Source organism: Python bivittatus, unplaced genomic scaffold, assembly GCF_059951505.1.
Source record: "Python bivittatus isolate LINGU-HERP-01145 unplaced genomic scaffold, Pbiv_v1 ctg000220_np1212, whole genome shotgun sequence".
NCBI lineage: Eukaryota > Metazoa > Chordata > Lepidosauria > Squamata > Pythonidae > Python > Python bivittatus.
The window spans coordinates 6,484,525-6,508,809 of record NW_028277048.1 but is presented as its reverse complement, the minus strand read 5'-3'; the positions used below and the strand labels follow the sequence as shown (position 1 = coordinate 6,508,809).

The window sequence follows — 24,285 nt, the reverse complement described above, 5'->3', positions numbered from 1 at the left end:
TGAAGTGACACAAAATTGTGGTGTGTGGCTAGTTTAGGCTGCCTCTGCCTCAACATGTTCTTCCTCCAAATTTGATGCCTCTGCTGCCATGGCTTGGAAACAGGATTGTGCACACTGGTCTCTTTGTGTGTGATGAGGGAGAGTCAGCTCAGCTCACAGTGGTTCCTGGGAAACCAGAAAAGTGGGGAGCAGTGTTCTTGGCTGGCCTGTTGGTTCCAATGGTGCAACAGAACCACCTACTCCTTGGTTGAACAGAACTGGGTGTGGATAAGTAGCACAGCGCTGGTTCCTTTTCTTCTGGTACTCAAGTTCATCCACCGTCCAAACAGCTCCCTTGACATTCTCCACACGCACAAAGCATTTGTGCAAGCTCAGGTTGTGTCGGATAGCATTCTGTGGATTGAAGAGAGACAATGACGCTTAAACTTGCATTCTTCCTAGCAAGAATCTTCATTTAGGCTGCCTTCCAAATCTCCCACCTTCCTCATGCTTTCAGCAGGCAAATATTCCAGTGCTCTTTTTACAGTCTGGTCTTAATGCTCCTTTATTTGCTCTTCAACCCCTTAACCTCGGTCTATTCTGAAGTTAATTTCTAAAGCAAGTCTGCTATAAATTGTTAGCTGGAATATGCTTAGGGACAATTACAGAACTAGGGAATGTTCTGTAACAGCAGCTACCTTCTACTGAATCAGATCACTGGTCTCTCTAGCCCAGCGTGCTCCATTTGGATTGATTACAGTCCTTCAAACCAAGAAATGCAGTTGCTTTCCAGGCATGCTATCTAAGACTTTGGTATCTAGCACCATCTGCGTGCAAATGTGATCTTTCACTCTTGTCCAGGGTGGAATCAATTATCTTCAGTATTTCTGAATGGTCTTTTCTGTAGAGTTCTAAGTCTAGCCCACCTGTTTCATGGTATTACTCCTTTCCCATTATATCTTTATATTCAATTTCCAACATGCTTCGTACTCTGATCATAATCAGTTGGGTTTCTGTTTCTGTGATTTGCTTACATTTTGAACTGAAATACTTATGGGAGGCTTTTTTCTGAAATCTGAAGTTAATTCAGGCAGATCTTCTTAGTTGTAATCCACCTATTTCTTACTCTTTTTCTGTTACTTTGGTCTTTCCTGCCAATTTCAAATGGTAGCACCCCTTCCCCCACAAACTTCAGTTCTAGTACTACTTCATCTTCGCTCTTCTGAGCTCAAATCTGAGATCAGCTCACCTTCCAGGTAGGAGTGTTGTGCCTGAAGTAGCCAAAATTGTTGAACCAGCGGTAAATCTCATTTAGGCTGAGTTGTTTCTTGGGAGATTCAAGGATTGCCTGCAAATCATAACATCAGTTCTTCATAGCGTAGCTCTTTGTTGAAAGGGTCATTTGTGTGTGTGCATTTGTGTACAAAGAAAAGCTATTCAGCAGCCTCTTTGCCCCAATATTACTTTTTACCACTCCTAAACAACCTGTTTAAGGAGAGTTTTGCAGTTATGCAGCACACCTGAAGCTGCTGCTTATGAAAATAGGTACTGGTAAAAAGTAACTTCTTTAACTATAGAGAATAAGGGTTTGTGGATATGGGATAGTGCTACAGCTAGGAAGAGAAAAAGTGTGTGGTAATACCATAAGTGGAAACAATAGCATCAATTGCTAGTGCATTCTAAGGAAACAGGATTGGGGGAGAATGAGCTGGTAAAAGCATGGATCCTGTTTTAAAATAGTCTTTTGCTACTTGTGTGAAGTTGATATATTTTGCAATAACTTACCCAACAAATCAGGGCAGCATATGTGAAGGGTGGGCGGGTCGTGGTATGCCGGTAATAGTCCATGCTGGGGTTTTTCACTGGGGTGACAAAAATAGTTAGTACAAACAATCTATTTTCTGGAGTCTTCCGATCCTGTTTCTTTTCTGCTTTCTTAAAGGCATTTGCTTTCTAAGTATTAGAAATCTAATACTGCTTCTATAGGTGTAAAAGCTGACTCTGACAACTTGTAGCAAGTCTTCAGGTACAGCAAACAAAAATTCACTGTAAGTCTGGAAGCTATGATTAGCTACCTATTGGCTATAACTATCATGCTGAGCAGTCTGGCATAAAGCATGAAAACTTTTGTTTGCCAATGGATTTAGCTGTTAAGTGGCATTAACTCTATATATTGAGCAAATACATTGTTCTTATTTGTATAAAAATCTAGCACACAGATAGATTTCATTCCACTTTACCAGAGTATCGCTGACACTAGAATTCTGAAGCAGAATTTAGGAAGTAGATTTAGCTGTTACCACTCAAAATGGCTCAACTAACTTCCTCCTACACCATTCTGCTTTCTTTATGCTCACTCTTCAGTCTTACACATCCCAGGTGGATTTCTGCAACCCTCCTCCAATTCTATACAAATAACAGACCTTGATCTTCATCCTGATGCAAACTCCTGTAATCTAACATCTGCAATCTAGAAGTGGAATCCTGCCTCCACTCTCCCACAATGCATTTCTCACCTGAATTGCTGTTTACCCCATGGTGGTTGGAGAGACAGATCTCATTCACAAGCTCGCTCCTTGGCCCTTTGGTCTGGGGCAAGATTAGCCCTGATCCATATGGAAGCTGTGAATGGGAGGTTAATGCCAGCTCTGTCCTCATAACATATAGTCTCTGCTTTTCTTGTGCCAGCTGCATCACAGAGCAAAGATAGGAAAGACACAGTTTCTAGATGAACCATCCAGGAAAAAAGCATGCACATTCCCACTCATCCTGCTATTTGACCCCAAATTAAAGGAAATTCTTCATATAGTTAACAACAATGGGGCCCAGAGCTTAGGAACATAAGGGCGCCTTTAAATTGGTGCCTGTGCCTTCATTTGTATTTCCAGTTATTCCATTTTATTCTTCTTTCTAACTTTTTAGGGGTTTGGGGTTTTTTCCCTCTGAATAACCAGTGTAAGCACATTTAAAATATATTTTACTATGAGGGTGGGGGTTCCTGATCTGAGGTTTTTCCCCATTTGGAGGTGATAAGTTTGCAAACCTTAGGGTTGCCCAGAAACTGTTCATATCTATCTCTTATTGCTCTGTTTGGTTATGGAAGTGACATGTCTTGGAGAACTGAATTTGATTTAGATCAGACTGGGTACCCTCCAATTTTATGGGCTTTTATCTCCCAGAATCCCCCAGCCAGCACAGCCAGTAGCTGAGAACTGTGGGAGGTGGTCTGTGCATCTAGAGGCACCCAGGTTGGGTGGGGATGGATTAGTCAGTGGAATGTGACTTACTCTAAGCATGCCCCTTTCTGCCAAGATTACACTTACCCGATCTTCTAATTTGCGCACCAACTCCTCTTGCATTTGCCACTCAGTATTATTTGCTCTGCATTCCCTGTATGTTGCTCTGCAAATGACAATAGCCACAGGCCATCTTCAGCCATATCACCCAATGACCACTTTTTTCAAACCTCGTATAGATCACCGACCCTCAGAGTTCTTTTTTGGTGGTGGTTCTCTGGTGGTGTCTCACTGTTGAGTCACCTGTGCACATTAGGGAGGATGGAGCACAGTAATAGCTACTTTGTGCAGCATACAGACAGCTTGATTGCATTCAACCAGGCAAGTGAAACTGAATCTACTATCCTGTGATTGCTTCTAATCAGTGCCAACTTCAGGCCAGTGAGAGTCCTGAAGAAGCAGTAAGGCAACATTTTGTTTTGCTTGGTGGGTGCAAATAATTGCATTCAACCTAGAATCCTCCTTCAATCCACTAGATCGAGAGACAGGAGTTGTCAGAGTTATCACCAGTCATAGGCTTTCCCTTCAGAGTCGATAATAAAAGTCAGGCATTTCAGGAAGAGGGAGCTGAGAAATTCAGAAGTGAGTCTGAAACAGTTGGGGCTGTCTTTTTATGGTGATGGCTCACACCAGAACTGGGGTTACAGCTCTATATGTTAGGCTGTAGTGAATTCATGAGATTGCAATTATGATTTAGAGGTAGAATCTAACTGAAATTAAAAGAACTTGATTCAAGGCTGGAAATGGAGGCTCTTCCCCCTTTCCCAATCAAATTTATGTGCTGCAAACCTGTGTAGCTATTAAAATAATAGAGCAGAAATGCAGAGGTGTAAAATTCTAACGGGGATAGATAAGATTTTCAGCAGCTGCTAAGACCTGCTTTTGGTATTGTTCAGATCAGATTGCAAAAATAAGCAATGCAATATAAGAATAACTACTCTGTCCATCTAAAATTCATACTATAGCAGTTAATGTTGCTGGTTCCTGAAGTTCTGTTCCTGACCCTCAAGGACAGAGAGGGACCTAATACTTGGAAGATCTGGTGGTAGAGCTTTGGGTGGGGCTCCATGGTAAGAATGTTTGCTTGGCTCGAAGAGGAGCCTGGCTGAATGTGGTGGCTCAGGAATGGAGCCTATTTGGACTTAGGGCACAGCAACAAAACAGTGCTCTCAAGCCAAGTAGGATGCCCCACTGTTGGCCAAGGTATGGATTGGTGCAAAGAGCCAAAATCGCACACATGTCGGGAAACTGCAACCTGTTTATTCTTTACAGCAATAAAGAGGTACTCTCCAGACCCAAGTCACAAATCGAGAGCCCCAATATGTAAATTAGCATAGCCTTTATACATTTGTGAAAACAAAAGCACATGATCATTAGTAAGCAATAGGCAATAAGCAGTAAATTATTCACACCCCTAGTTGGGCAGAGCCCCCACAAGAGGTGGGCCCCTTGCTAAAATATTGCAGCCTCTTCTATCTTTCCCCAGCTGATAAGACTGGTATGTAAGTTCTAGCTAATTTACCTACAACAAAAGGGAGCTGGCCTTGAGTCTAATGCTGCTCTGGGTCAGGATGGGACCAGTTCTTCGATAATGGCAACAACATGATCGTTCCAGGAATTTGCAGTGCAGGGTAAAAGGGCCCCAAGAGGTGCAACCATGAACAAAGATGGACAAAATAGGGTTTCTCTGGCTCAAGTCAGCTGTACCAGCCCATCACCATTCACTGCACAATTTGAGTTATTGTTTTGGACAACCTGGAAACACCCCATAATTTGTACCCTAAGGCTAACTTTTTCATTTAAAAGGCTGTCCCTGCTTTCCCTGAGCAGAGAAGAGGGGCCAAACCAGGCTGGCAGAATCTGATGGGTGAAGGATGGAACTAGGGCATAATCTGGCAGGTAATAACAGCCCAATACAGTCTAGATACTTTTCAGACATGAATTATCTCATACCTCCAGGCTATCTCAACATAGTTTCATTTGTTAAACCATACTGGCTGGTTAGCATCCTAAAAATGTTTAGAAGTCATCTCCAGCATCTTTTTTTTTTTTTAACCTTTGGTGCATATGTGGCATCAGGCCAACATAGTGCCATGTCACTAATGAATGTAACTAGGAAAAGAGCAAGGTTGAGGCAGCAAACTCCGCTCTCCAAATCAGATTATCTCTATGCATGTAAAGTTCTGGTGTATAGTTGGAGACCTTGTTTATGTAGCTCTCTCATTTACATGCGCAACACTTTCATTATTTATTTTATTACGTTATAAAGCCCATCTCTACAAAAGCTCTGGGTGATATGCAGTCAAAGAAATCATAACATACCATTTGAAAACCCTAACTCTGGGGGGGAAACCACCGTGAAAAAAGCAATGCAGCACACAGGACCCAGTACACACTAATCCAAGGCTAGGGCGGGGGAGACTGGTCTTCAGAAGCATGGCCAGGGCAGGGGCCAGACGTATCTCAGGGATGTTGCTCTGGAGGGGAGGTGCTGTGAGAGAGAAGGTGGGCTTCCTAGGTCCCATTAGGTGGCACTCCTTAACGGATGGGACCTTGAGCATGCTAACTCTGCCTGGTCACACAGGCCAAGCAGAAGCCCCTGAAGACTGATGATCCTTTAGGTTTCTATTCATACAGGATCATGCAGATCATTTCTGACTCACCTGCTCCATTCTGGCCTCTTTCAAATGTGTTAGATCACATCTCCCAGAATTCCCTCCCTGTATTTTGGATGAGACTTCTGAAAGCTGTAGTGAAACACATCTGGAAGATGTGGTTTTGGTCGCAGGGCTAGCTGCCTTAATTCCATGTCCTGCCTCTACAGCATATTACTGTACATTAAGTGATTGTGCGATGGGTGAATGAGCAGGTGGAACTAGTAGGTGAATGAGCAGGTGGAACTAGTAGTCTAGAAACCCCTACTGAATAAGCTGAACACAGGGATAGTCAAACACTTCTTTTCTTTCCTGGCAGAGGACAAGATAAAATCGCCACACAGAGATTACTTTCCCTGTACAGAAGCTGAAGATGGACTGGCAACTGAACACTGACAATGGGGCCTTCAGTATCGTGCCTTCAAGTCAGTTTGGACTCCTGGCGACTACCCGGACAAGTCCCTGCAGTTTTCTTGGAAAGGTTTTTGGGAAGTGGTTTGCCGCTGCCTCCTTCCTAGGGCCAAGGGAGAGTGACTGGCCCAAGGTCACCCAGCTGGCTTTGTGCCTAAGGCAGGACTGGAACTCACAGTCTCCCAGTTTCTAGCCTGATGCCATAACCACTACACCAAACTGGCTCTTGCCCAGAGCATACAAAGCAACTCAAATGGTACATTCACCCATTCCCCAAGGATTGCCACTTAGGGCAACTGCCTCAACCTGCCTTGTGGCAGAGTCAGCCTACAATCCTATCTGTAGCATTCATCTTCCCTTGTTCAAAGGATTAGCCAAACCTTCTGAACTCTGAGAAGACTTGTGGCAGTGGACCACATTGCAATGGGAGACAGCAGAACTTCCACTTCAATGTTTCTACAGGCATCCGGGGGGAGGGGGGGATGCTTTTGGTGAAAGAAATAGGCAGGAGTGGTCAGGATGGACTGGCTCACCTTTCCTGGAGTCGGTGCAAGCAAGAGGTGGCATCTGTGGGTAGCTGCTTCCCTTGAAAGTTTTCTTTGGTGAGAGGTGTAGTAAGAACAGCCTGGTGATCCCAGACTTTTTTCCCAGTGTTAATCCCTGAAAGAAATCTGGTTAGAAAGAAGAGGAAGGCAGAGCAGCAGCCCCCAGCAGCAGTGCCCTCTTTTCCCAGCTTCTACTTACGAGGTGCTAAGTCATGGTTTGAGCTTGCTGGCTGGTGATTTGGTGGCAAGATTGATCCAGAAAGTGGCAAGAAAACCTGGGACTGCTGACCACTATCCGCGTGGGTGTTCTGAGGGGATAAAGAAATATGTGGAATAAAAACTGATCATTGGAATTCCAAGCCCCAAACCCTGAAGCGCCTCTATTTTTCTATGGCAAACCAGTGCCTACCCAACTGGCAACTGGAGCCCCGACACATCTGGATTTGTGAAGGCTGTCCAATCGGCATAAGGCAGAGCTCTCCTGAGCCTTTCCCATATATCCGGGGCACACACTCAGGATTCAATTCCAAACCATTTCCTCTACCACTGGATCCGGACAACTCTGTAGTTCAGCCTCTTTTGCTTAACATTTCACAAGGTAAATATCTGCCACATGATGTCCCCAAAAGTATAAGTTTGGTTCACATACCATACTAAGCCACTCTAAAGGGTAATGAGCATGTAGATAGCCCATTAGCTTGTACAGCAGTTCAGTGAATTGTGGGGAGAGTTTTGTGATTTGCTAATAAAATAGAAGTACAAAGTTGTACTCAGTTCTCTTTTGATCCTCTATTATCTGGTGAGCTAAGACCTTATCTTGCACATATTTATGTTCAGAGTGTTAATAACTGGTGCTTTTACATTCATATCTAGCTCTATTTATTAGAAATCGAATATTGCCAAGAAAGGTGGGATTAACAATATTTTCTATAAATTACATGCATACACAAGATCAAGCTACCATCTTTGGAGTACCAGAATTCTAATCTAGAATTTTAGAGAACTTTAAGGCGTTGGCCTAGAAACTGGGAGACTATGGGTTCTAGTCCTGCCTTAGGCACGAAGCCAGCTGGATGACCATGAGCCAGTCACTTTCTCTCAGCCTTAGGAAGGAGGCAATGGCAAACGGTTTCTGAAAAACCTTGCCAAGAAAATTGCAGGGACTAGTCCAGGCAGTCACCAGGAGTCATCAATGACTCGAAGGCACACACACACACACACACACACACACACACACACACACAAACAAACTAGAACTTTAGACCTCAGATGATACTGGTTCACATTTTCCCTAGAACTTTTGAAGGAATGGGAATCCTGGAAATTCATGCTGGATTACCACAGCAATTACTGATTGTATTCATATGGCTCAGCATCATCAACAAATGTACCTGGGACTCTTCTGAATACTGGGACCTGGGTTGGCTGTAGTGCTTTGAAATTCCCTGGCATTGATGTAGATCAAGAGTTCTTTTGCCATTAAGTAGGCATACCATGTCTGAGCTGCCAAAATCCAGAAATCTGCTAAAAAGCAGAAAAGAGAGCTTTCTGTTACTACCTAGTGGTTGTCTGGATTTTGGCACCTCAGATATGTCAAGTCTGCTATAATCAGGGCATAATCAAATCCAACTTGACCAATCTAAGGGCAAAGCAACAGAAATGGATGGATAGATTTCTCAGGAATCCTCATCAGCTGCATGCCAGGCCCATCTTCACTGACACATACTATGACTTACTAGTTGCTTATATGATGCAGCACGTATCACCACAGATGGCCGATTCTGGTTAGTTATTCTTAAGCTAGGCTGAAATATCTTCTTGGGGCTTTGTGAGGAGGGTGCCTTGGAGCCAGGCATTGAGAATGGGTAATATCTAGAATAAAATGTAATCAAATTAATACGCATTTCCACCATCTTCTTTCTACATGGTCAAGACCTAAGTTATTCTTAAAAGTGCCTGAAAAAAGGAATGTTAGTAAACTGCTGTGGACTCTTCCTGTCTCTGTCCCTGACAGAAAGTTTAAAAAAAACACAATACTATTCTAGCAGATAAACCAATAGATGCTATTAGCTGGAAAGACGAGAAGGACAAATGTATTTCCATTTTTCTAAAAATAATGTACATGCGCCTTCAACATATGTGGTGCTTTGCAATCTTTCAACTTCCTTGTTATTGTGTCATTCCCAAGGAAGTTAAGCCTTAGTACCTGAAGCATTTGCAAAAGCAGAGGGAAGCTCCATTATAGTTATATGAAATCTGGTATCTACATACAGTCTAAAATTCTCCCCAAACTGGAAAGTGGCACTTCCTATTGCTCTAAAAGGAGTACTCTACAACTTAATCACGAGTGGGTTTTACCCCGAATTCATTAAAAGAGGCCCTATACTGAGATCCTCATAATGTATGCTTATTCGAGAACTGGCCTTTTCAATAAATAATCCTCCAACCCCCAATTCCAGAATAATTTCCACGAAACATCTATCTGGTTCCTATTTCATTATTTTTTCCCCAAACCAATACCTTTTTGTTTTCTTTGGCCTTTTATAGCTTTCATATTTCTGTTGATATATTGTTTAAAACCATGCTTATCTTCACTACATTATTGGATGCTCTTGTAATGCCCATTTCATCATGTGCTGCTTTAAAATGATCACTGCTTTGGGCTAATTCTTTAAACTTTTTAATTTAAAATACCTTTCTGTGGTATGCTACCTTGAAATGTTTGGCAATGAGATCACTAAATACAGTAATTTTAGGAATAAAAATAATCTGGAAAAGAAGAAATGCCTAAGAAATCTGTCCTTTTACATATGTGATTGTCCTATGTTAATTTTTAATACAGACTGTATCATTCAACAAAAGGCATACCAACTTCTAGTTTTAAAGCTATTATCTTCCACTGATGTCTCAAGATGATTCATTGACCGATTATTATTTTTTTTACAAATTCTCAATCTTATTGGCTGGCCATCTTATTTTTATTAGCCCCGCCTACACCCTATTATACTGTATGACATACTGTACAGATAACCAGGAAGATTTTGCAGGAACACATAAAGAGATGAAACAAGCTTTGCGCTGCACAATTTTGCAGTTAGTGTAGTGTAAGAGCATTATGATCTGTTCAACCTGCAATGGAGGACTCAAATTATCTAGGAAAAAAATCTTACTGTTGTCAATAATTTCGTAGAATTTTACTTTTCCCGGAAAGGGGGCAGGACAAAGAAGCTGTTAACCCTTTTCTGCGTAGCCTTCTGAGAGTTATGGGCAGTTTCTCTCACTTGTCTCTCCTTTCAAAGGAAATGACAGCTTAGGCTAACACAGGAAACTGCGAGGCATGCTAGGAGTTGTAGTTTTATTCTGGTTCGTATTTGCATTGTTTTGTTAAGCAGAGTCCGTCTTTCGAAAATAACTCGCTTTAACTGTAGAATAATTATTTTCCCTATTTAAACCAGCTGTGCAGTATAAATTTCAGCCAAACTTGCAATTTCTTAGGCAACTATGTAGCTGCTGTTTTTGCTGTTACCAAACTTCAGAAATCCTGACATAGATGAAATCCAGATTTATTACAAGAAAAAAATTGCTTGATGTCGAATTTGATGCCACCTCTTTGGGGTTTTCAAATTAAGATGGATTTGAAATTCTTGTTAAATTACCATTTTGAACTGCATTGTAAACTATTTTGTTTCATTTTTTAAAAAAATATGGTTTTATTCTTGTTTGGACCCAGAGTTCCTTCTGGTCTGTTGGCCATATAATTTTGTTTAATAAATAAAAACAAATGAGCTGTCCCTAGTTGTCTTGTTCCTTTATATTTTTATCTACAACATAAACCTACTCAAAGAGACTCTAAAACACATACTTTATTGTTACTGACTATGGTTTTGAAACATGCTACACTTCTTTTTCTGAAGAATTCAGCAATCTGCATTTTATTACTAGGATTACTGGTCCGTATAAAGAATATACTGTGCCACAATGGAGAAAACCAGATGCCATAAAAATTCTTCCTAGAAAATAACATCAATAAACAGGAAGCTTGGCAAGTAAAATATCCACGTGCACATGCTTTTAAACATCCATGTGCATTCATCTGAGAAGCTTGCTCCACTTGAGTTTTCTAAATGAGTATGTATAGTTGCTTAATATGTGTGTTTGTCCACATTTTTCCCAACCTTGCATGTTTGCTACAGAAAACTAAGCCTTTTTTTCTCAGTGATCCAAAGGTACCTTAATCAAGGGGATTGATGGACAATGACATATGAATGTGTTTTGCATTGTCAGATGATAAAATAACTTCCCTTCATAGCCAGTGATTATAGGCTAAAGGGCTATCATAGTGCAACCCTCATTTTTAATATACAGTGGAATTCTTTTGAAATAATAAACATCAATCATTAAAATGAATTGTTCACAGGCATACCTCCTGCATGTATACCTGCAGGATTTCTGAATGAAATAACTTTCTAAAATTATTTGTTGCACCTAAATACAGTTTCCAAAAATATGTGAAACTTATTGGTAGGGGGGAAAAAAGCATAATTTTGAAAAGCGAATATACAATGTTCTGGAAGAAGAAATTACCATGAAACAGACAACTCTCCCTCAATAATCAGATCTGCCGCAATGGGTTTATATAAGGATAAATAGGGAAGGAGGAGAAATAACGTCAAAGTAATAGAGAAGTATTCATGGATAAAATATATCTAAGTGTCACTAAGAGTCATCACATTGATGGCACATAATCAATCAAATGTAGAAGTATCAAGTAATACATGATACTATGGTCCCGGCCTTGACACTGTAGTTCCACATGCCTCAAGCAGAAAAATAGGCCATAAAATGTATATTTACATTACTTACTAGGTTTACCATTATTTTATGAATTATTACTTGTCTCTCAAAAAAATTATTTGAAAAAGCTGAAAAGCCTTTGTTAGGGATCGCTCTATACCTTAGGGAACTACAGTAGATTCTAGAACTGACTCAATGACAAATGCAACCGTTAAAAATGTGTATTAAATGTGCGCTTTGCAAACTCAGGGCCCATGTTTATTTCATAGAAATGAGAGGAAAATGTTTCCCCACAATGGGTTGCAAACTACTGACACTTATTCCCCGAGAATGTGCGTCACCAATGGTTGGTAGCATGTATGAGAACTTTCCTATACGTCAAACCAAGTATCGAACCGCTTCTGTGGGGTTAAAAATTCCCCTCTTGGCAGATGGATGAACCAACTTGCACCATGTTCTCAAGTCCACCTAACATGGAACAGGGTCTGTCTGCAGTCTCTACAGATTAGGGTGATCTATAAATATTGTTAAATTTATTTACTAGACTGTGTATGCCACTCAGTCAGAGGGATTCTGAGCAATTTACATTTCCCTCTTATAGTAAGAAGGCTAAAATAAAAGAATAAACAACCATTTACAGCTATGATTGCAATTACAAAAACATTGGCACCTGAAGAGCAAAACAAAAACCTGTTATTCATAACCATTCCATTCCCTGAGCTCTCTTAAAAAGTCACAATTGAATGGCTGTCCTAAAATTAACAGACTGGGAGTTAATCTGATAGGTATGTTCCTCCAAGAAAAGTAGCGGGGGGCTACAACTGAGAAGCCTGGATTCTGTGGCCCCTGAAGATGACAGTCCCTAAGAGAATTCTTCTCTTCTGATCTTCTTGGACAAGCGCAAGCAGAAAGACTTGGGAAAAGACAGGTCATAGAAGTCCATTTAGCAATGTTAACCATCTGTTTTTCAAACTCTTTAATCCCACAGGGTAAAGTATCCCACAGGGGTAAAGAGGTAAAATATCCCATTGAAAAGATTCTTACATGCATGATGTCCATGTTAATCATTACATAATAGAATTAGACAACACTTCCAAGCTAACTGACGTTAAATAATAGACTGAAATTCTGTGTGGAACCATTTTGTTCATGAGATTTCAATAAAACAAACAACTAATATGATTCTTTGTGAGAGTTTTTTTATTTGGGGGGGTTCTATTCATGGGAAAATGATCAACTAATTTTCCATTGTTGTGTCATATACAATGTTCTTTACCATTTAAGTCAAAATATAACCCAGGAATTACAACTCACTGACCATTAAATTTATAGATTAGGCTCAGGGTTGGACTATTTTGCATAAATGCATGTATCCAAAACTTTATGTAATATCACATACAACTATTTTAACAGCTTTGTCAACATAAAAGCACTCAAAATACAGAAGTACGAAGAGCACAGAACAATTACTTTTGTATCTGTATATTTGTATCTCCGCTGCAATTTTTCCCATCCCTAAAACAAGGAAGTCCAGTATCTGAAACTCATTGGGAAAAAGATAGAGTGGAGAGGAAAAGGAAGGCATGTTGCGGATCCCGTCAGCAAGGGAATGTTGGCCTTCTCTGCCATTGCCCCCGCCCTTTGGAATATTCTCCCCTCAGAGGTGCAGCAGGTCCCTACCCGCCCAGCTTTCCGAAAAGATTTAAAGACCTTAGTCTGTCAGTGTGCATGGGGTGATATGGGCTCTATCCGCCCCTGGGGGTAGTTAGCCCCCTGATGATGCTCCCTGGAATTATTTGCCAATTTTCTATCTTCTTGGAATTTATTTATTTTTAGCATACTTTTTATGTTGTATTTTAATGAATTTTTATCTTCTTGTAAACCTCCTAGAGTCATTTCACGAGATGGGCAGTGACAAATTTGATGAATAAATAAAATAAAAATAAAAAATTAAGCAAAAGAGCAAAGGAAAAGGCAAAAGTTAAGCTCCTGTCTCTCATCTACACTTCTGCTCAAAAATTATCCTAATAGGAAATTGATATTTAGGCATTTTTATGAAATGTGTGGTTCTGCTTTTACCATCTCTGTTGCAGTGGTAAAACTGCAAAATCTATTGTCACGGCATTGATCTCCAAAAGTTTGTGGGGCCCTGCAAATATTTCTTACAAAATAGGTCCTGAACTGGTTTAATGTATGAATTCTGTAGACCTGTTTGTGATTTGTGATCCATATAGTTACTGAAATTATTATGTTAAATTATGGCTGAAGTTGAGAAGTTAACTACTGGCCATTGCATAGTTGCAAACAGTTCATGAAGTGGAACTCTTTTCTTGTATCCCCAAATGAGAGATGAACCCAAACTGGCAACATGAGATTGGAAGAATTTTTCTATTTTCTTTTTTGCCAACTATTTATATATCCTAGTTTTGCCTTTCAGATTGCAATGGTTCAGAGGGATAAGGTCTCAGCTGACTGGCATTCCATCATTTTTGGGGGAAGCTTTCTACATTTTTAATGCAAATAGGTAAGACAATTTTACAGTTTCAAAAACAAAAATCTTGTTTTCCACATATATTGTAATATATGTAATATTATCTATAGTGGCACGTATATTTGAACAAGAATGTTGGCTTTCCATTAGAGATAGGTAAATGTTTTGAATAATATATAAACAGAGAAGCATTTTTAGATTTCGTGGCAAATAAGAATTCAGAATTTAAGCAGTTATGGAGAGTGAATTGCTCCAGTGAAACAAAGATTGATTCCTTCCCCCCCCCCCCCATACTTCAAAGTGCTAGTTGCATATATTGAGTTTTTCATCATGTGAAACTTTCTCTGGTGTTTTCAGTGGAAGGCCAAATTCTCTTTCTTTTATAGGAAAAGAGATGCCTCCATATCTGTTATTATTATGGAGACCCTTTTATGAGAAGTCACAAAGAGTTCTGCTTTCTGTTTTTTCAATCATTGGTTTCATCACTGGCCAGCCAGAGGCTTTTATGAAACTAACAACAAGCAAGACATAAAAATAACACCCTTTATGATGTTTATATTCAGCATCTAATCTTCAGGCATGCTGTCTCCAAACACAAAAATTCCACCCGGCCAAGCTAATAGGTTTGGATAGCTCTGTCCAATTATTTTAAGTAGCTGTTTGAATTAATGGTCATCACTGCATTGCACTGACCCTGATTTTCCCAAATTAAATCCATCCTGTGAGAAGAAATACTTTCTTTCTCGACCTTAAACCTATAGACAAGCAATTAAATTGGAGGAGCCCATGTTCCTATGACACAAAGCAAAAAAGAATAGTTCTATAGTCTTTAGGAGTCTGATAGCATCTTTTCTGACTAACAAATTTCATAAATAGCATAAACTTTTGTGATCTGACCTGAAGCTCACTTCATCAGATGCACAGAGTCTTACAAGTTCTGCATTCTTTATAATTGCCATAACTTTATATCAGCCACTGTTCATATAGGAATGCCTGAGTCAAAATACAATCTCTGGATTTGACATTTTTAACATTGAATTTTAGAAATAAATACCACCCAGCACTTCTCAGTTAAAATAAATACATTTAGGAGACTATTTCTCATATAGCAAGGCATATTCAGAAAATCAAAATATATGTTGGATACCCTGAACTCCCAAATATGTATTTTCTTTACTTAGAAAGCTAGTATTTAAATAATTGATACTACAAATCAGTGTGCTTGCAATGTTCATTGAAATCCTGCTGCAAAGTACCATGATGCTTATAGCATTTCAAATTTAATGAAATTGGTACCAGTAGAGTTAGTATTTATGCTCAGTTTGCACATCTTATTGGTATGTACAAAATTGGCACACGTCCTGAATATATATGTTGGACCAAATTTATATTGGTTTATATTAAAGTCATTGAATAGGCTGAGCGATACACATTTTGTGAAAATCTGAACGTCCCCTCAAGTGTTACGAGATACTATTTTGGATTTCACAGAATACAGATGGTGTTGTGGATTAACTCAATTGTTAAAAAAAAGGGGTATAAAATCTTTCAATCCCCAATAATTTGAAAACTAAGTCAACTTACCGCCTGGGGCTTTTCAGATCAGATGAGGTCAGTGGATGGATATATAGTGAAGAATCCTCAAAAACAAATCAGTATTTATATTGTGAGGAAGCCACCTGCTTAAACCCACAGTTGTCACAGCCCAATGTGTGACATGGGTATTTTCTTCTTTCTCTGACTACGTTATATGGAAAATATGAAATTTTTAATCTTCATAAGTTTTGTTTTGTCAATCTGCCCTTTTACACAAAAATGACTTAATTTTTTCTTTCCTCTTTTGAAACATAAAAACATGTCATAGTATATCAGACTGACTTTTATGTTAAACCACAGACACATGTAAGTTTCAAGTATATTCGTACCATCCGTGCACTTAGATCTACACATATGAGAAATCCCAACAGACAATTTTGAGGGAAGAACAATTATAAAAAGGGCAAATTGGTGTGTGTTATGTTTAATGATATTCCTATAGAAATTTTCCAAATATACTCCAAATTCATTCATATTTTCTGGTATATCTCAGATGTGTATTTCTAACATGCTCACCTACCTGCATTAATTGGTGAAAGCTGTCCTCTATCTTCATTTCTTTTGCAATACCTGGTAGTCTAAAAGCAGAGAGAGCATTTTTTAACAGCACAATCCTACTGCTCTTTAATTAGAAATAAGTCCCACTGACTTTAGTGAATTAACTTCTTCCTATGTGGGTTTAAGATTGCAGCCATGGACCACTCAGAAAAAAAATCCATTAAGTTCAGTGAATTTTACTCCCAAATTAGTGTGTATAGAGATTAGGTTTACTGTGTGAACACAAAACTGTCCTACAATATTTGGCAAGCTGTTCAAAATGAAACTCTCAGGTGCAGTGGGGACTGATCAGTCCATATGGGCTTAATGTTCAAGTGTTTATGTCCAGCACACTATAGCCAGGACACATCCTACATCTCCATCTCAATATTTTGCTTCTAGAGAAATTTAGTTTTGGTAGCATATCTACCAAATAAAAGTCAAGTCCCTTCTTGAAAGCTAAAATTGAAATATTTATTAACCTTGTGTTCTCATTTAGTCAGAAAAACAACTAAGAATGGAAACATTTCACCTACAAGAGTAAGAGAAAAATAAATTCCAGCTGTGAAAGATTCCCACCTAGCTCCATATAGTTATTGGCATCCCCTTTTCTTAAATTAGTACTTGAATGGGAAATCATCTTCCACAAAACTCAGGCAACCTAACTCAAGTAACTGAATGAAATTTGTTTAAGTATTTATGCAGGTCTTCTCAGGCAGGTTTCACGATGAGAACATCTAACTTTTTTGACGGTATATTCTTAAACTAGTTTTCCTTTTCTTGTTAAAATTCTATGGTGGCAATTCAGAAATGGTAAACACACCATTGCGTTATGCTCAGCTCCTGGAATCACCACGGATACATTTCTGTAGTTTTCTTGTCAACAATATAAAATCCATTTACTACTGTGTTCTTGCAGGAGGCTTTTGGATTCCCCAATCTTCCCTGGTGGTCTCCCAACTGAAGTTAAGAAAAGGTGATGTCAATAAAAATTAGGACGCATGGAGTTTTCTTTCATCAGGGCAAGATGTGTCTTCAGCCTTCCCTGGACAGCTTTAGCAGTTAGGAATTTATTTTTTTATTTAAATAGATTTGCATGGTGGTTGATCTCACAAATGCAACTCAGGACAGCTGACAAGGATTAAAAAAATATAGCATAAAGGTCATCTCACAAGAACCCTGAAGTTGCTTTCAGCAAGTAGACTTCTCTTATATATCATTCTTTCCCACATTTAGTTGCTTGTTGAACTGAATGCACTGTCCACACAATTTGTACCCGTGGTATATTTATTGGAAAAAAAAATCTTAATTTCTGTAGAACATGTCGCTTGGTGTGTACGTGTGCACAAATATTTTGTACATCTTTATGCACATTTTAAAAAAATTAACCAGAAACCCACACATCCATATAATGATGTCTGGATAATCTATGAGATTTCTGAAATTAGCTGCATCGAATGGAAAGAAACCTGAAACACCTTGTCCTGGAAAGTAAGTTTCAGTTCATATTCCTATATACCAAACTTTGCCCCTGTTGGACTACTGTGAACGTCAGCTCCAGGCAATTGCAAAATACCTCAGAGACCAAAGTGACTGACTCATCATTGTTCTAGAATTTTCCTGTATCTAACTCAGCACTGAATTAGCAGAGATTCAAATGCAGATATTTCAGATGTTATCAATGCATTCAGTTTTTCAGTGTAAAATTAAGTCATACAATGTAGAAAACCCAGATAAGAAACCCAGAGAAGGAAGAATTAATGCTCCTAGTTCATTACTTAATTTAGAAGAAAGCCTGGCTTCATCTTTAGGCTATGGAGGAGAATTGCCTTAGGTTAGGATGGTAGATAGAGTAGTACAAAGATGGGGGGTTGCAGCAGCAGTTTCATCGGGTCCATTTAAGCTCCATGTCTGTTCTCTCTGCTGGAGGACAGAGCTCCCAGCAAGCCCACCCGGCTGCCCTCATGTGTAGCAGAGAACTCAGTTCCATCATAAGTGTTCAGCTGTTAGTCTAGCCGGCTTCTATATATAGGATGAAGAGGTGGATCCATCTTACCCTTCGTTTCAGGCTGCAAACTCTCATCAGCCATCCTTCTTTAACTGTTCTGGCTGTCTCTCCCTGTTTTTGCTTTCAAGTGCCTAGCAAGCAAAGAAGATCAAAGCCATTCACTGGTCTTCAGCTGTATAGTGTGTGTGTGTGTGTGTGTGTGTGTGTGTGTATTGGGGTGTGCGCGGCCTAAGAAGAGGCTGTTGTTGTCATCACGCTGCTACGTCATTCACCTGATTTTATTCTAGACCGTAGGCATTCGCCTTCCACTTACAATCCCTGCATGTTTTCTCACAGCTTCTTCATCTATATTTATTTAATTAAATACCTCTTAAAGAAAGATAGACAAGCTGCATAATACTACCTCTCCCATGCTCTAATGAACTATATTATATGCTTACTTCAAAAATTGGTCCCCGTTTCCACTCCCAACCAGGCTGAATCTATAAGCTGAAGCTATAAGGAACACACAATGACCTGAGAGTTAATATTTGGAGGAGGACCCATTTTCCTTCTAGTAGACTGAGAGTTAAGAAGCCCCTTCCAATGGTGAAGAAGGTAGGGGGTTGGAGAAGTTATTGGTGGTTACAGGCTCTGAGTTTCAGTCATGTGAATCCCACAAAGTAAGAATCACAGAAAAATGTAGGGTGCCTTCATAAGATACCATCTTTCTAAGAAAAAACCAATTGCCCTTTCTAACATAACATCCTGCTCTGCTCATATGAAGCTCTGCCCACTTCATTTTTCATCTTGCCCACTATGGCCTTGGGCTACCATGAAATGTGTTGGCCAGCCCAGCACTAAATAAACTACGAAAGGAGCTTCTCTGGTTAAAAATATAGAGAAAATAAATTGCCAATCCCTGACATCCAAAATCAACCACCCGGAGACTGCTGCTTCAGTCTAATTCAAGGGGTGACCTTTGGAAAAATGCAGTCAAGTCTGAGGAATATACACTTCCTCAATATGGACTTCAGAAGTGGCTCTGATACAAGCAATCATGGGTTATATGAACGGTCCGGATATAATTCTGATTCATTTTTAGGAGACACCTTTCACTAAAGTAACAGTAATTTTTCCATGAAAAACAATCTTAATAGAATGCAGTTATGATCAGAAGAGTAAAAGTGGAGAGGGGAGTTTAACACTCTCTCTTCAGACTTGAGGGAGTTTCAGTTCAGACTCTCTCAAAATACAGTGCGCTTTTGTAATTATAATTATATGCCAAGTAAGTCACAAAGTAAATGGTGATTTTCATCAGAAAAAAACATGAGACAAAGAAAAAAATGATCACCTCTTTCACTTTTTGTTCACTCCTCTTCTAAAAAATAATAGCTTCCTAAGACTGTTTTTCATTTCAAAAACTTGGTTCATGCTCCATTACACACAATTACCAAACATGTAATTTTCTGTTAATCTGTTATGGACTCTGAAAGATACAAAATCCCAGCATAGTTTGAATAGGAAGTCACTCTAATAATTGAAGTTCACTTTACCTAACTTCCTACCTAACTGAAATTTTCCATTTTATAATGTAATTACTATTTTTACTAGATTTCTTTCCGCTAACACGTACTAGCTCTTTGTTTAAGGGCACTGCAGACTCAAGTAATTGATATCTGCCCAAAAAGACTGCAACTCTTTCAGTTATGTGGGATTTATCTTGGTTTCCTGGCCTGAGTATATTTCAAACACATTGCAAGCTCTTTTGAGTTTCTACCTGGAGTTGCATGGAAAACAAAATGAGGGGAGAGGGGCAAATAAAAATACCATTTTTGTTGTTCTTAATGAATATTGAGATCCTCTTGAGATATTGGGAAGAGTGCAATGTAAACCTAAGGAAACAATCCATTAGTTGTTTGTCTACCTGGATTATATATGTGTCTGGTAATAGTCATACAAATTGACAATAACTGACATAACTATTGCATGCACTCAGGCATTTTTATTTTCTCTGGGAACCTGAAATTAATCCACTAATGCATGACTGTGTGCGCAAATGGTATGTATAAAGACCGTACTATCAAGGTGTGGTCTGACATACCTAGAGGTTATGGATTTGTCCTTCCTAGTTTCTAGTCCACTGCTTACATAAACACACAGAATATATGCCCAAGGGCATACTGAATGTGTAATGAATTAGGGTGTGTGTGTGTGCATGTGTGTGTGTGTGACAGAGAGAGAGAAAAAAGTTGATTCTTAGGTATGGTCCTATCACACCTGGTGACAGCTTAAGAAGCGAGCAATTAACAATTTTCCCCACTACCATTTTTTTTTAATATCCAATTCATGTTTCGAGTGTGAAACACTCCAATCTTTCCAACCTTCTCACCTTAGGATGTTTTGGTGGCCTCATCCTCTTGGGACCTCCAGCAGGTAGGCTGATGACTGGGTAGATATTTGTAGACATGGAACCTTGCTCTGAACTTGCACACCTAAGCCCATTTCTTTTTATTGGTGTTGCTTCTTGCGTCATCCTCCAAAGCCCCTCCCCAGACATCTGGTGCACCCCCTCCTTAGAGGAAGGGGGCATGCTCTTGGAAGGAGAGGGAAAGTCCTAGACTTCTCAGCTTTTCTTTCTCTATGGGGCAATTTCTAATTGACGTTGAAGATAAACAAATATAAACACCTGAGGTAAGCAACCCTTGCTTGACATACTTTCACTAACTCTTGTTTTCTTTCTTTTACCAATAACCCTGTCTGAGAAAGTGAAATCGGCCTGCCACTTGCATTACAGGAACTGACGGAGCAACTGGGCTGGCAGGTATTTTAATCAAAAGACTGTTCTTCTCTCTACAGAAGATGGACTCTAGATAAAGGGCTAAATGATGGTAAGAGTGGGATGGCTTTAAGATCACTTGGGTAGGAAGGGGATTAATAGCCATCATATTAACCTCCACAACAAATTTTATGATATCGTCAAGATTAACAATGCTCTGATGGTATAATTTTTGTAAACTAGAAACAGTTAAATTAGTTGCCCATGAAGGCTTCTGCTATAATAAAGTTGTTAAACTTGCAAATGCAGCTAATGTTGTTTTCCTGTAACAGCTTAACATGAATAGGTACCCTTTTGGAATCTTCTTGAGTTTCACTGAAAACAACAACGAAAAAGACAGTTAGTAGAATCAGTGACAGCGTATTAGCATTCTGAGAGACAGTGAAATACTCTTGAAGTAAACACAATGTTTGGCACATTAATGTCTGTCATGGTATACAAAGCACACATTACTTTCTCTAACCTGGTGGCCTCCAGATGTGTTAGCTTTCAGTTTCAATAATCTTCAACCAGAATGTAGATTATTACTGAAGATAGTTAGGAGAAGAATAAATGAGACCCAAACTTTAGGGTTATCAAACATATTTCCATTTTCCAATATTATTCAACTAGTAATTAAGGAAGACTGGCAGCAATCTATTTGAAATGTTAGAGATAAGCTGAAGAGAGAGAGAGAGAGAGAGAGAGAGTTTTATGCTAGATGAAGCAAGGAGAGGGCGCTCGGGGTATGAGCAAAGCACCAAGAGTCCTAATCACAACTGGGCAAACTCAAGGACGTACATATTTTATGAGGCATATGACCTTCCAAACCCCATTAAAAAACATCCTGTTATTAAATGTTCTGCTAATGGACTTTCTGAAATCTGAATGAAGGTGAGGTCTTTTTCTATAGACACAAACTACTTTGGAATTGAGCATTACCCATATTAGTTAGGCTAAGACCCAGTGTTGCTTAAGTATGAATGTAAGTCTATCCCTTTTTAAAAAATATTTCTCCTTTGACAAATTAGCAGTGTTTCTTTAAAAAAAAATCACACACAGTAAGTATCCTCCACCCATTATATTACATACATTGCTTTGTGGCACCGACTGATACAACTGAGGCATTCCACTTCAAAACATGCCAAGCAATGCTATGTAAGCTGTTCTTCCAACTTCTCTTACTTTACTCAAATTTTTATATTAAAATTTGATAGATATGGCATTTACTTACATAATAAACACAAAAATTATCATGCGGTATGCTTAATATATGACCAAAGAAGAGTAATTCTCATTGAAAATTAATATTAGACCAGCGGTATGCCTCAGTAATTAAATAGATCCCTGTATAAACTTGTAGATATTTTTGACATTTCACCCATGCAGTTTTCTTGGCAAGGTTTTTCAGAAGTGGTTTGCCATTGCCTGCTTCCTAGGGCTGAGGGAGAGGGACTGGCCTAAAGTCACCCAGCTGGCTTCATGTCGAAGGCAGGACTAGAACTCATGGTTTCTAGCCTGATGCCTTAACCACTGCACCAAACTGGCTATCTCTGTATGATTAATCATGAGGAAGAGTTGCTCAAGAAAAAAAATATTTAGATCAATTTACTGCTTGCAAGGCTAAATACACAGAACTGTATCACTGTACTTTTTTTAACTAAGTTTGAGTAATTACATTCCATGGGCTCCAAGCTAAACTTACAACCAACCACTAACTTGGAAAAGAATTTCCACTCTACATAAATATGTATTAAAAAGTGACTACAGTATAGCTAAAAGTGTGGTAAGCCCCAAAAGTGTGGTAACCCCCCCTGCAGTTCTCTGTATATTTATCTAGGAGTCTCACTCAGTGGAATTCACTGCATCGGATCTATCTTATATAATCCCAAAACATAATAAAATGATCAAAAAGGCTGTATGAGAGTGAGGAGTCAGCCACCTTTATCCGGTATTTTCAAGTCTTGCCCTTTGATTTTCATTGACTGATTATATGCAATCAAACTGGTGTTGACTCTTACTGACCACACAGTTAAATTTTCTTGATGGCAATCTGACCCTTCAGGTTTTCTAACGGTGCACTCATCTCTACTGTAACTGAGTCCATCAACCTTGCTGCTGGTCTTCCTATTCTTTTCTTTCCTTCCACCTTTCCCAGCAAAGCCTTCTCCAGAGAACTAGGTCTTCGCATAATGAGTCCAAACAGGATAATTCGAGCTTGGTCATTTGTGCCTGAAATGAGAATTCTGACTTGATTTGTTCAATGATCCATTTGTTTGTTCCTTGGGCTGTCCATGGAATTCTGAGGAGTCTTTTCTTAGAGTTCATAAGTGTCAATACTCTTCCTGTCCTGCTTCTTCCAATTTTCACTTCCATAAAGTATCACAGGGAATATTATTGCCTGCATGATTTTGAACTCTGTAGGTATAGACACATCACAGCATCTGAATATCTCTTCCAAAGCTTTCATGGCTAATCTACCAAGTGCTATTCTATGGCACATTTCTTGACCGCTTGTTTCTTTGATGATTGATCCTGAAAGGCAGAAGCTATCTACCACTATCTACATTGTCAGTTCAAAGGCTGGTTGTTGCACCAGTTGTCATTAGTTTGGCCTTCTTTATATTTAATCTTAATCCCCATTTTTTCACTGTGTCCTTGACTTTTAGTACTAGAACTTACAGATCTTTGCCTTTTTGGCCATCAGCACAGGTTATCAATGTTTTTCTCCAGTTTTAAAACCCTGCTCATCTTCTTCCAATCCAGCTTCCCTTAATATATATTCAGCATATAGGCTGAATAAATATGGGGAGAATATACAGCCTCATCTCACTCCTTTGCCAGCCTGGAGCCAGTCTGTTTTGCCATGTTCTATCTGTTCTGTGGCTTCCTGACCTGTGTATAGGTTTCACATGAGGACAATAAGATGTTCTGGGATTCCCATTTTTCTAACCACATTCCACAGCTTGACATGTTCCATTCTATAATCACATACTGACTCTTTTTGGTATTCTTTGTCTTTCTCAGTTATCCAGCGTGCATCAGCAATAATGTCTCATGTTTCTCAGCCTTTCCTAAAACCAGCTTGAACATCTGGCATCTCCTTTTCCATATAGGGTATTAATCTGCATTGGATGGTCCTAAGCATGATTGTGCTAGCATGTGAAATTAAGGATA

At 39.2% G+C, this 24,285-nt stretch overlaps 1 protein-coding gene across 2 annotated transcripts; it reads right to left on the bottom strand.

Moving 5' to 3' along the window:
• Nucleotides 1-14: 14 nt before the first annotated feature.
• LOC103050763 (forkhead box protein P3) lies at nucleotides 15-16,383 on the bottom strand. Of its 2 annotated transcripts, none has more exons than XM_088137737.1 (9): nucleotides 16,287-16,383; nucleotides 8,622-8,757; nucleotides 7,085-7,193; nucleotides 6,874-7,000; nucleotides 3,303-3,381; nucleotides 2,496-2,667; nucleotides 1,765-1,841; nucleotides 1,229-1,327; nucleotides 15-393 (listed from the first exon to the last, which is right to left on the bottom strand). In XM_088137737.1, exons 2-9 carry the CDS (start codon nucleotides 8,739-8,741, stop codon nucleotides 154-156), a joined length of 1,023 nt encoding a protein of 340 aa, XP_087993863.1. In that variant the 5' UTR covers nucleotides 8,742-8,757; nucleotides 16,287-16,383; the 3' UTR covers nucleotides 15-153. The 2 variants fall into 2 exon arrangements, with proteins under 2 accessions (XP_087993863.1, XP_007420590.1); XM_007420528.4 differs by lacking the exon at nucleotides 16,287-16,383 and adding an exon at nucleotides 10,056-10,172.
• Nucleotides 16,384-24,285: the final 7,902 nt, after the last annotated feature.